We start from the raw sequence: 13354 nt of genomic DNA, 5'->3' as shown, positions 1-13354 counted from the left end.
AACGTAAATACGACATTTATTCATATCGGAGGAGTCTTGCTGAGAGATCGGCGCAAGAAAAAGGTGTTCTTTTGATATGCGATCGACGCCCAGACCCGAACCCGGCGCACCCCCCAAAGGCGTTCGTCAGTTCCAGCTGACTGCGCTGAATAATGGAAGGCGGCGTGTTGATGAATGCTTAGGGAGCGTTCAAGCAGAAGCAACTGTAAACCGCAGGCGGGAAACAACCCGCGTTTTCCCTCCGCGTCGCAGAATAATAATAACACTTACAGGACACAACATCGTCAGCGACGTCAAGTGGTTATAAAAAGTCTACACACCTCTGTTCGAGTGGTCTTTTTTTTTTTAGTTTGTTAGTTTTCACCGTTTGACAGGCCAAATAAAAATAACGGGGTTGCACCCGAGGAACTGTGATTCGGATTAACCGATCACGTTGAACCTAATGTTCGATGAAATCGGTGCACAAGTGCCTGCCAGCATTTAAAAGTGTCCGTTTTTTGCCGTTTAGCTTTTGTGCTAACAATGTCTGGTATGTGGAACTGTCACGTCCCGTGGTTGCCAGCAGAGGGCGGGCTTTCTGCCCGCCGTTTACACACCTGTCACCCATTAGGGAGTAATTGCGCAGCCTTTATTTGGACGCTCTGGCAGTCTACTCACTGCCGGAGAATTCCACGCCGTGCCAAAATTTCTCTCGCCCAATTCCTACTTGCATTTATTCATTACCTCTTAGCCTTGTGCTGTATTTATGCGTCGTTGTTTCCTCTTGCGAGTGAAAGTTATATTCATTATTCGAATCTGACCCTCCTTGCCATCTTTTTCCGCAAGCGTTTTTTGTTGTCCTTTTATTTTATCCCTATTTTGACCAGCGCTTTTTGTTATTCTCCCTGTCGGGTTATTTTGTGTTCGTTATTAAAGACTCTTTTTGTTATCTGACAAGATCTCTTTTTGTGTCTGCTATTTCGGGGATCCACTTTCTTATTTTGTTGTGCACGGAGCGATCTTTCTATCGCTTCGGGCACAACGTGACAGGAACTGTTCGTAATTCCGCCGAGAAACAAGAGTCCGCCGCCACCACCGTGCTTCGCTGTGGTTATGACATGTTTTTGGTTGGTTTTATCACACCATTGCCCATTTTCCCCACGTCATTGGGGGATTTTGATTTTGTGAACTGGGGACTTTGACAAAGTGGAAGGAATTATGAACGGGTCAAAATGTACATTTATGGAGCGTGCTCACGGTACAAGTTAATATTGTCGAAAATTACGTTTTTTTGTGAAACTTTTTGCAGTCCCCCCATTTCGGAAAAAGTGTCTGTGAGTAAGCTGGAAACCATGCAGCAAAATGGAACACATGGAATCGTTTTTATCTCTAAATGTTGATAACAACAAACCCCCCCCCCCCCCAAAAAAAATCCGTCTTTTCTCTGTTTTTGCACATTGAACAAACACCCGTGGGAATGTGGGAATTAATCACCGCAAATGCCGCGTCATGACAAAATTGTAATTAATTGGCCGAGTCTAAACGGCGTGGCCCATTTGCCAGCATGTTGGTGGGAGAAGAGAGGGAGGTTCAACACGTACGCTGTATAAATATTCCATTTAATTAAGAACTGCAGCGGGCCCCCGGTGACGCGCGGCGAGAACAAGGAATAACAGAGTTTGCCGTCTCCCGGGTGACGCGCGACGCGACGCCAGGCGAGCCTGCTCGCTCCTCTGACAACAAGCGTGCTGAATATTTTGCGCCTGACAAGATGTTGGAATCACGGCATATCGAGAGTGCCTTCGAAGTTCTTCAAGAACACCAACTGTCATTATTCTTCCCCTCAAAACTATCTTCTGTGGATCTATAAGTCTCACTAAGCTCTTCAAGGACATAACGATGAATTTCACCGTCGACGCATAATATAACTGTGCCGAGTTCCCTCAAGTTCATCTCCCACGGGAACAGACGCGGATGAAAGTGCTCTGATAAATCGACTAGAGCAGGAATATTTTGGGCTCGCGTCGATGGGAATTTGCATCACCTCGTCAGATGTGTTGTGTAAAAAGGAGCACCCCAAGGCTCGCTGCCAAGACTGCTTTGATTCTTCCTGAACTTACTAAAACTACAATCCGTTCACGCGTGTTCCCCGTTACGCGGTGAAATTCCACATCACGGTTCACGTTACGATATATATCCAGAGTATCCATCAAAAGGTAACCATATTGACCAGGGGGCTTCGATCGTGTTCCTCGAGGGCGGCTGTCCTGCCCTCGAGGAACACCAGCGAGGTCTGCAGAAACCGGATCACGATTCTGATCCATCCAGGAAACCGGCCCTCGAAGAACAAAATGAAAGACCCCTTAACCATGTGACGAAACCTCAAAAACGTGAAGGAAATTAATCAACGGCGTATCCTCACACTTGCCCTCGAGGTTTTAATCAGCGCTCTTCATCAAAGCCGCGTCAAGTTGTATCGACAGTTTCCATGAAGACTTTGCCAACAGCCCCTTTGGGTGACCTTTTGGTTCGCCAGGAATTTTACGAGTGCACCGCGGGCATGCCTCTTGGCCTTTTCAGGAGCCGGGGGCTCAAGATGAAAGATGACTGGGTGTCACTGTCAGAGCACCTATAAGGCTGCCAAATATCCCCCTCCCCCACCAAGACCAGATCAGGATGCGCAATCCATATGGTCCACTTAAACCCGAAGCAAAACTAAATCTGCGATACAGTGAGGAAGCAACGGTGGATATTTTGGAAGACAAGCGTCTACTACAGGGGCTCCCAAAATCTTTTGGATCCTTTCCCCAGAGGGAGGAATTTTTCCAAGAAACCCCTCCTAATGCTAATGCTAGTGACACTATATACATATTTTGGTGGATATTTTGGAAGACAAGTGTCTACTACAGGGGCTCCCAAAATCTTTCGGGTCCCTTCCCCAGAGGGAGGAATTTTCCCAAGAAACCCCTCCTAATGCTAATGCTAATGCTAGCGACACTAAATACATCCTGACAAAAAAAAAAAAAGACTTTTCTCTGTTAATTTTGCCATAAAAATGAAGTCTAATGAAGTTCAGATATGTCCTAAAATCGTGACTTGGTTTTGGTAGTATCACTTACAAAAATCTTCAAATTGAGTGAGAACATTTTTTTTTCAATTTATTTTCTTTTTTAGATAAACGAGAAAAAATTGAAAAAATTAGGCATATATTTTTATTCGACTGCAAGGATTAGAAAAAAAAAATCTTTTTTTTTTTTTAAGATGAAATGGACTCACAAAATTTTTTGAGATCGGTTGAGAGTGATACAATGCATCGCCATGTTGGTCTTTTCTGTCCAATAAAAACCATGTACAGTATCTTTGGGATTTTGTTTCTTTCTTTCATTTTCAGAGTGATATCACAACTTGGGGGGGAGATGGGGGGGGGGCGTAGATTTTTTTTTTTTAGAAACAAACGAGGAAAAAAAAAATCCCCTCTCTGAATTTGGAGCAGATTTGATCCTGGAGTATTGACAAGGATAAAGACGAGTATGCTCGAGTGCCAGATTTTGTTGCACTCCTTTTTCAACAACATTTCGAGCAGCACGACAGCGCGACAGACGAACGAGTCCTAATCTAATATTAACCACAGCGACAAACGGGCAATTACGTCGAGGAAATAAAAATCCTATTAGTGCATTCAATCAAGGTTCAGTTCTAATGAGCCACCCCGGTGAAAGTCACGAGAGTTATACTCACTTCATCTTCACTCCAATACATTTCGCATCCTTTTCATCACTTCTATCGCCGCCCGGCCGCAAATAAAGATATTCTTACGCTTATAATGAAATCTATTACTCCTCGACTGGCCTTGGCGATAACGCGGCGGCTGCAGCAAGAGTTTAACCAGCAATCGCAAATGCTCGAAGGCAATTTCAAACAGCCAAAGCCTTTGCGGTTTTGGAACGCCACCGCGCTTTGTTTATCATTCGCGCCACGGCTCAGGAAAATGGGAACTGAGCTAATATGTGTTTGAACGCAATTTGCAATTAAATGTAACAAAGGTGAGAAGGGACGGGTGAGGGGGCGGGGGGGGGGGGGGGTGGTCGCACACGCTTTGAAGCTTTCAAACTGGCAGAAGGGATGACATTACTTTACCTTCTAGATCTGCGATATAGAAATATAAATACTCTCGGCGTGTTTTGTTAGCATTATTTTTTTCAAGGTATTTTTAAAGCCCTTGAAAAGAATAATCATATGTAAAAACATTCAATATATTGAAAGAGTGCAAAGATTGTATGTACCAATCTATGCGTTTACAAACCAACAAACTAATCATCTCGCCAGGTAAAATGAATTTTACCAGATTTCTGTCGTCATAAAATGCAGGATTAAAGAGGAAGGAGACATCCAACCATCTTTCTCATCTCTTCAGCGAAAGTGAGGCTGCGTTTATTCAAACACTTCCTGTTTTTTCTTCTGTCAAATTTCTCGTGTCAAACTAAATGGCGCCAAAAGTGGAAGTACCTTTCAAAATAAAGCGCAAGATTGAATTACAAATGGGCAAAAAATATACAAAGGAATTGTAAAAAAAATATCCACAAATATATTGTGTCTTGCGCCTGTAATGGGCAGCATTTTTCACAGCCCCGCTTTGTTCAGCGGAGAGATCGGTGCTGTTGAATGGTCTGCGGCTGGATGGATGGAGGTCTTGAGGAGCCGACGATGAGAAGAAAGGAGCGTTGGCGCGGAGTGCCGATGCGGATTTGGAGCTGGGAGTCGCGGCTTGGAGTTTGAAGCGGATTACGTGGGACAGGAGAAGTGAACTAATCTCTTTTCGTCAATGGATGCTACAGCTTCGTGTTTGCTTTCAAAACTTAGCTTGTAGCAGACGTGTGCACATTTTCAGCATGATGTCTCTGATCCACTGGTGAAAGGACACTTTGATCCTCTCCTCTTTCATCTCTAACTGCTTCAGACAACAAAGTGTATGCAGAAAAGTGGTGAAGATTGCATGACTGTCTGTGTCCTATGTGTTGTGTTGTGTTATTTTTGTTATTTTGACTTCAAAATGGCGCCGTGAGAGTGGCTGCCTTTCCAGCAGCTCCTATATTTTGTTGTTCTACTTCTTACTTTCATAACTTTGCTGCTGTGAATTGGGAATTTCTCCATTGTGAGACTAATAAAGGTTTTTCTTATCTTATCTTATATTTCCGAATTCTGTTGGAGGGAAAGACCTCGGCAACAACAATAATAAAACCAGTAGAACCTGCGGATGAGAAGACTAAATCGAGTGAATTGTCTTTCACGTAGCTCACCTTCTGCGTCGTCCAAAGCATGCAGAGGCATATCATACCGTTTACGGTTTTCTTTTCAAAGGTGACCTTGCTACCGACATGAAAAGAGCGTGTCGTGTTTTTTTTTTTTTTAATTGCTTTTATTGGATAAATGTGAGCCTGCAAAATGATTACTTGGCTTCCACTGTGTGCTGCATACACTCGTCCATATATTATAATCTTCTCGTTTATGCGCATTCCCTATTTAATCCGTGAAAATGTCGAGCAATTATGCAAACGGCGTGTTGAATGCGTGTACAGTCATCATGAGGATCATGTGTGAATATGACACATCAGACTCGCTTGTTTTTTGTTGTTGAAGTCCTCCTTGACGACTTCACGTCTCCACACGCCGTGTCACCTTCACTGACCTTCCGTGCCAGCCCAAAGAGGAATAACACGTATTACAGCTAAATTGTTGCAATAACGAGAGAAAGGTCATATTTATCGCCGCCAGTCATCGCTCACGCTGACAGAAATGTTGTTCCCGCCAACAGTCGGGCAATAAAGTCTCACCGCCGAGCTATTGCTCTCCTTGATTGGAAAGATTTAAAAAGTCTTTCAGCAAGCGCAAGCTAATTAGCACTAAATCTCGCTCGGATCCATTAGCGGGAGCTAATCGCTAAATTACCTGTCCAGAGTGAGGCATGTCTTCAAACTTAAGATGTAAAGCGGGTTACGAGCTGCCCGTCACCCTTCGGAATCTACGCGGGCTCACCAAACAGGCACGTACAGTATTTTATTTTTTTTAATTTTTTTTGACCATAATCTCATTTTAACCTGTGGCACTTTCTATTTTGACAGAAACTTTGAGCATCCGTTTGTTACCTGTGAAGGCTTTCATGAGTTGAACCACGCTGACATGCTTTGCAGGGAGTGCAATGAGTGTTTAATGAGTTCATTAAAATGTTAAAGAGCCCATTAAATTGAAAGACAACAAAAAAAAAAATGCAATGAGCTGCACTCTCCGTCAAACAGGACATTGTTGTTTTTGAGGCTGCAAAGTGAGTAACTGCAGTAACTCAGGTGGTGCCGAGCAAAGTCCTCCCCTGTGATTTGGCGCAGGGAGGAGAGCAAAGGATGGAGCGGCAAAAAAAAAAAAAAAATCCCCCTGGGGAGGAGGGGTAGTTCTTTTCATCGTCTCTTTTTGAGTGTGTGTGCAGCAGGAAAGAAAAGGGGGGTGGGAATCAAAAATGGGTCAGGTAAACAGTCTGGTCTCCTCCTATTACGTAATCAGCGTGAAGAAGGATGAAAAAAAAAATAAGCAATGAATTGGAATTTTTGGAAAAAATAGGAATTCATTGATGCTTGTTCGTTAGTAACATACGAGGTGGAGACTTTGAATAAAGATGACCCTCCCTGAAAAAAAACCCCCATCGACATTCATTCATTCATTCATTTTCCGTACCGCTTGATCCTCACGAGGGTCGCGGGGTGTGCTGGAGCCTATCCCAGCTGTCTCCGGGCAGTAGGCGGGGAACACCCTGAATCGGTTGCCAGCCAATCACAGGGCACACAGCGACAATTTAAAAAAAAAAAAGTTTTGGTCATTGAATCATCATGTGTGGACAAAAAAAATAAAAAAAACACAAATCTGCAAAGCACTTACAGCAGGTTCCCAATAATGAGGCGTCACTCAATACGGTTCGTTACCTTCTTACTACCAAAAATAAGTACGTTTTTTTCATGTTTTAGTATTACCAATAAATGTTGACATCATTCATCCATCCATCCATCCATCATCTACCGCTTATCCGGGGCCGGGTCGCGGGGGCAACAGCTTTAGCAGGGAAGCCCAGACTTCCCTCTCCCGAGCTACTTCTTCCAGCCCTCCCCGGGGGATCCCGAGTCGTTCCCAGGCAAGCTGGGTGACATAGTCTCTCCAGCGTGTCCTGGGTCTTCCTCTGGGTCTCCTCCCGGTGGGACATGACCGGAACACCTCACCAGGGAGGCGCTCAGGAGGCATCCGAATCAGATGCCCAAGCCACCTCATCTGGCTCCTCTCGATGTGGAGGAGAAGCGGCTCGACTCTGAGCCCCTCTCGGATGACCGAGCTTCTCACCTTATCTCTAAGGGAAAGCCCGGACACCCTGCGGAGAAAACTCATTTCGGCCGCTTGTAACCGGGATCTCGTTCTTTCGGTCACGACCCGTAGCTCGTGGAGGAGTTCAAGTATCTTGACATCATTCTTTTAGCATTATTCATTGTCTTAAAGTCTTTTCCTTACAGGTTGTTGCTTGTGGGCGAGAGCAGCTAAAAATTTTAGACCTGGAAAGTCCTCAGCATGGCCTTTCATATGACGGGTGACTCATTATGGTGATTTTGACCCCCCCCCCCCCCCACCACCACACACACACATCTTTGGGTGACTGTGTGAGGGCACAATGACAAAATAACGACATAGCCGGCAAGGCCTTCCTTCCATGCGAGGTACGACTCCATCTGGTCTGTTGTGATTTTTGATTTTGCTCCGAGTGAAAAAAAATGACCACTGGCAAACTCAAATGGCCGCTTCCAGCCGATGATGTCCTTGAACCGGCCCCCCGGACCAACCCCATTGGAGTATCCGCGAGCCTCGCTCGCGCAAGACTTTTAACACTGAAGAGAAACAAAGCGTTTCGCCACCAAAGTGCCATATGTTAATGCGCCCGTGGCTCCGGAAGGTGAGGCGGGGGGATGCGTTATAAAAAGCCGAGCCACATGCGCTTTATTGCGAGCGGTGCGCAACATAAATCACGGAGCAAGAAAATGGAGGTAATAACTCACCTCTAGGTTTGCTTTTTGTCCCTTCCACTGATAGCATGAGGGTGGGTGGGGGGGTCGGGGGGGGGGGGGGGGGTAAAACGAGAAAACAGTAGGTTAGATAGGAAGCGTGAAGAGGAAAGACACGGCGATAATTATCAGTCGGAAGGAAATATACATTTGTATTTAATACAGCTCACGGCCAAATGTGTGAGAGTCAGATAGCCGTTGGTCACAAATGGGTGAATTTGGATAGAGTGCAACCAATGGTGCAAATCCAGGCCCCCAATGCGGAAAAAGAAAAAAAAATTATATGAATATATGAAAATACAACAATGCACAATTCAAAAAATGCCGTCTGCCCCTGCGCTAACGCCCCTGCGCTAACGCGGTAAAACCACTCTCTGACAGTTCTTTTGAAATCACGACCACGCCTCTGAAAGGATTATCATTTGGCGAACGAGGCAAACAATTAAGAGCTAAAAAATTTGCAAATCACCAAGGAAATTATTCCCGCCAGGCTCAATTTGGTAGACGGCGACAAGTCGATAACGTTCAACCTCCATTCTGATTACTTTCATCATCCTCGCTTGTTTGCCTTCAGCGGTGTCAGACGCAGACGTGTAAAGCTTGAGAAACAACTGGAATCTGTTCCAGATCCATTTTCATAATTCAACACATCCATCCAAAAAATTTGTCCCCCCCCCCATTGAAATGAATGGAAATGTCATTAATTCGCTCCCCACCTCACCCTCAAAAGCCATATCTTGTGTTTTTTAAAAATAAATACCATTCAACGATATTGTACGGTCAGAAAAACAAACAGTTCTCTCGTAATTAAAAAAAAAGTGTGGGCCGCATTTTATTTTTATTCCGCGCTGCCCCCTCCTTGATACGCACGGAGGTGGTCACAGCTCCTCAGTAAGCTAATATTTGTCCTGTTTCGCAGATGATAGAAGTCCACGGCCCTGAACATTGTTACATCAGCTGTCTACATGTGTGGCTCCACCGTTTGTGTTCCAATATGCTTCAAAGGTTACAACACCGGCGCAATTGCTATGAGTTGGGCACATCTTTGCCATTTTGCGTCTAAGCTAACGTCAAAGCTAACGTCATTTAGGTTGAGTCGGTCTCCTCCTGAGAATGAGAACGATTGAAGGTAATCATTTACATCGGACATGAAGTTTGACTTTAGCGACAGCAGGACCGCCGGCTCGCTAGAGGTCACTTCCTGTTTGTGACGTGGCTGAGGGCACCGGTGACATTGTTGCTCGCGGAGCCGTTCGTCGTCAAGGACGACCTTTTTGGGCTCCTTCCAAGCCAGGGCGGCGGCAAAAATAGCAACAACATTTTATTCGATCAATGTTGAAACGGCGACTTCCTCTCTGCTGATATGAGAGAAGTGCGGCCATCGATCATAACAACGGCTGACACGTTTGCAGAGGAGGCGCTTTGAGAGGCGGCCCTGTGCGTAACACTTTGCGTCCGTGTGTCCCATTTTCTCACAACATTTTCAACACATTCAGCACTTTTACCGTTATTGCTCAAACATAAGACCCACCCCCCCATTTGTTTTCATTAAAACAACCACAAGGGAAACCTTTTGCGAAAAGACACGAAATGTAGCATCTAAAAAAAAAAAAAGGGAACCAAAACCAAAAATATGACCCAATTATTGTTGCGTTTGACTGTTAGTTTTTTTTTTTGCTCGATAAAGTTATTGCGACGCGGTGTAAAAGCAAAACATATCAAAATGCGAAGATGCCCGTTTTTGAAAGCTATCCAGACCATCTCCAACATGCGCCAAAGCAACAATTTACGCCAATAAACGAACCGATTTTGTCAACAAAAAACGTCCAACCATACAATATGGTCGCCAAAGAAGCTAACTAGCATATTTTGCAAGCGTCAAAGACGCTACGTTCGTCGGGAGGAGACCTTTAATTTGCATCTTTTCCATTTGATTCCTTTCACTTTACGGGCCACACGCTTCGTTTTGCAGCACTGCCTTTGTTTCCCTTCAAACGTGACACTAATATAACTCGTACTCCACCGAAAGTGAACGAGATAACATTTCCAAAAGATTATTTTTGGCTTGAGTGACGGTCTAAAAGATGCTTACAGACAACGTGTGACACACTGCTAAAGAAAAACCCTCCATTAAGCTCTCTCCCTCACACACACGCCCGCACACTTCATTCCTCTGAAATAGAAAATACGTTTCTTTTTTACGATTCATCATTATACAGCTCGCACACACCGCATAATCCGTATCTGTACACTTTGCATTTTTTTTTTCTGACTACATCCTTAATCTTCTTAATACAACCTGCTCATAAAATGCCAAATAAACGAGTGTGAACATTGAAAATCCAACCGTACGCGTATAACTTTAATTCCGCGCGGTGTTTAAGAACGACTGCCTCCCCCGGAGTCTATTTCGATGAGCTAAAATTGCCGTTTTATTGCGTAAGAAGCCGACAGTTTTCACGTGTTAAGTCATTCGAGGCGAGCCTACGGTGGCCTGTTTGTTGTTAGCTTGCTAGCATAACGATACCAACCACATTTGAAATCTATTACCTGTTTTATTTTGTTTTTTTGAGGGGGCGTGGGGGGGTTTGGCCATTGTTTTCCTTGACACCATCCCAACTGCAACAGCTTTGAACTTGAACACAACACTTAAATCTAATAAATTTGTCTTTTTTTTGTTTTTAAGACGAACAGTGTAGGTTTGGGACAACAATTGCCTTTTTTGACAAGAGCCGCAATACGACATTTTCAATAACTCAAGCGTGAAGGATTCACACCTGCGCTCGCAAAACAAATAACAGCAGGCCGACCTCAATTTTATGCAATACAGGAAGCGTGTTTGTCATCGGCGGCCTGTCCTTTAAAAAGGGACACAGGCCTCTCTTTATGTGTTTATTTATTAATTTAGTTATTAAAATAACAAAATAAATAAAAAAAAGACATGTTCATACATACAGTATTTTTTTATGTATTAAAGAGACTTCCCTCCATCTACAAACATGTTTTGGGGGATATAAAGAGGTAAAAGAACAGAAAAAAAATGTTTTGGTTGTCATTGTTTTTTTTAAAAAAAAACAACAACAAAATAAAATTCCTGAAAAATATCTTGGTCACACATCAAGACATTTGTGTAAAGCCACCCCCCCCCCAAAAAAGGATTGCCCCTTTTTTACAACCCCATTAGTTTAAAATTGGAAAAAAAAATATTTGCAAATTAAACAATATTTTTGTGGTGATAAGCGGATGTGGAAAGGTCCAAGCGCAACGCTCACCTTAACTCCAAAGCTTTAAATCAAGCCAGAAATGTGGGTGTCATTTCTGTCCCATACCTGAATTTTAGCACCCACTTAAAAGCTGTCAGTCCATTTGCCGCCTGAACAATAATCGCCAAATTTTAAGGTTTTGTGGCTCAACACAAAAAGAAAAAAAAAGCGTGTTCATCCTTTTATTTTCAGTAGGCCAGATTTCATTTTAGGTCTTATTTTTAAAAAAATAATAATAAAATAAAATCTTCGTACTGGTCTTCAAATCTCTTACTTTGCGTGATTCTTTTGACCGGGTATCGATGGTTTGGATTTTCCATATAAACGGCTTGCAACTCAAAAGCACATCAATCTGTTGGGACCACTTCAACCCAGCCTCCGCTTTTGCGGTCAAACATCTCCCGCCGAACAGAAAACAGTCGCAAAACGTCTCTCAAATAAATAAATAACTTAACCTCCACACATACAAGTCCCGCATTTAGCCGAGAGAAACGATCCCCCCCAAGACCTCTTTGCGCAAGTGTTGGCTCAGCACATGAAAAGACACGAGCCGCCTCCGCAAACACCGCGTCAGCTTTTCTTTACGACCGCCGCTAGTACAGGTGCGAGCTACGTATCGCTAGCGCTTCGCGTTGCCCCGAGAGACGCGCGGGGGTAGAAAACATATTCCGACCTCTCCGATTGCCGCACGGATAAGCAAACGTGAACAAATTCCAAAGTCTCCGATGAGTTTTAGCCAAGTTAGTTGTTGTTGACGGATGCGACAGGAAACCCGCTCGGCGACGACATTTTTGACCCCTTTGTAAATCGGGCCCTTTGTTAGCAAAAGCAAAAAAAGGAGCGCAAACCGAAGCCTTTGGTGGAGATCTGCTGCCGATCGATTCAATGCCATAAAAGCGACGAGACGGACGACCGCGTTAAAAAAAAAAAAAAAAAAAAAAAAAAAAGCTCCAGGAAGAAGAAGCGAGTTCACACAAGGTGAACACTTTGCCAATCGATCCACGTGAACGTTTTGGATTATTCATGGCTGCCGCCGCTGTGTAAATTCAAGGCGGCGGCTGCGTTTTTTTTTGTGGGGAGACGTGCTCGTTTTAAAAAAAACGAATGCACGATGGTTGTTCACACCGCCGGTGTTCCTTCCGCAAGCTGCTAACCCCGACCAAACATCAAAAACCGTGCCGGAGAGAGCATTTTCTTATGAGCAAGGCGAAAACCAGGTAGTGACAGCGGTGATGGGGAAACGATCATCCAAGTCATCAGAAATCATTTTTGCAGACGGCGTGGTTTTGGAGTTGGCTCATCTGCGTTGAGACTCAGTTCGGGGGCTTGCGTCACTTTTCGACAGCTTCCTCCCACTTTTAATGAAAGCGTTTACTCCGGAAAGAAAAAAAATCAATCTTAACACACGCCCACTACATGGACAAGCATTCGGGGTGAATTCATCTTCATGCGCCACAGAACAACCATATAGTTAAAAAAAAACTATATATTAAAAAAAAAATCACTTTTCACACATCCTACACCACACGATAATCATTCAAGTTGACTCAATCGTTACACACCCCACGCCACAGGATAATCACTTACGATGATCTCAATTAAGAAAAAAAAATCCCCTCTTAACCTACACCACACGACAATCATTCAAGTTGACTCAATCGTTACACACCCCACACCACAGGATAATCATTTACGCTGATCTCAATTAAGAAAAAAAAAATCCCCTCTTAACCCACACCACATGACAATCACTCAGGTTTACTCAATTACTTCATACAACCCACACCACAGGATAATCATTTTGGATGATCTTTGAAACAAAAAAAAAAGCCACCATTAACCAACCCCTCGCAACGATCATCATTTTCGGATGTTGTTTAAAATAAATCAAGTCACGCTTAATTTTGGTTTGTAAATAAAACACTTTGTAATCGTTTTATCTTTGTAATCACTCTCAACACACTCCGCACCGCCGATAATCACTTAAGACGATGTTTTAAAAAAAAAAAAGACTAAAAACAAAGA

At 43.7% G+C, this 13354-nt stretch overlaps 2 protein-coding genes and 1 long non-coding RNA gene across 4 annotated transcripts in view; all 3 read right to left on the bottom strand.

Annotated features, from left to right (window-relative positions):
- Window positions 1–13354, bottom strand: part of usp16 (ubiquitin specific peptidase 16) — a 274331-nt gene that overhangs the window by 48145 nt on the left and 212832 nt on the right. The window lies entirely within an intron of this gene.
- The window catches only part of LOC127609024 (uncharacterized), a 220753-nt gene that overhangs the window by 106170 nt on the left and 101229 nt on the right, over window positions 1–13354 (bottom strand). The window lies entirely within an intron of this gene.
- Window positions 1–13354, bottom strand: part of cadm2b (cell adhesion molecule 2b) — an 83725-nt gene that overhangs the window by 24076 nt on the left and 46295 nt on the right. The window contains exon 2 of one of the 2 annotated variants that reach the window (XM_052078553.1): window positions 8061–8087. The exons of the other annotated variant lie outside the window; for it this stretch is intronic. Within the exon in view, the coding sequence (XP_051934513.1) occupies window positions 8061–8087 (27 nt within the window). The remainder of the gene's footprint in view (window positions 1–8060; window positions 8088–13354) is intronic. 2 annotated transcript variants of the gene reach the window in all.

The sequence above is a fragment of the Hippocampus zosterae genome, chromosome 10 (genome assembly GCF_025434085.1).
Source record: "Hippocampus zosterae strain Florida chromosome 10, ASM2543408v3, whole genome shotgun sequence".
Lineage (NCBI taxonomy): Eukaryota > Metazoa > Chordata > Actinopteri > Syngnathiformes > Syngnathidae > Hippocampus > Hippocampus zosterae.
Note: the sequence above shows the minus strand (reverse complement) of the source record. Positions and strands in the feature narration are given on the sequence as shown.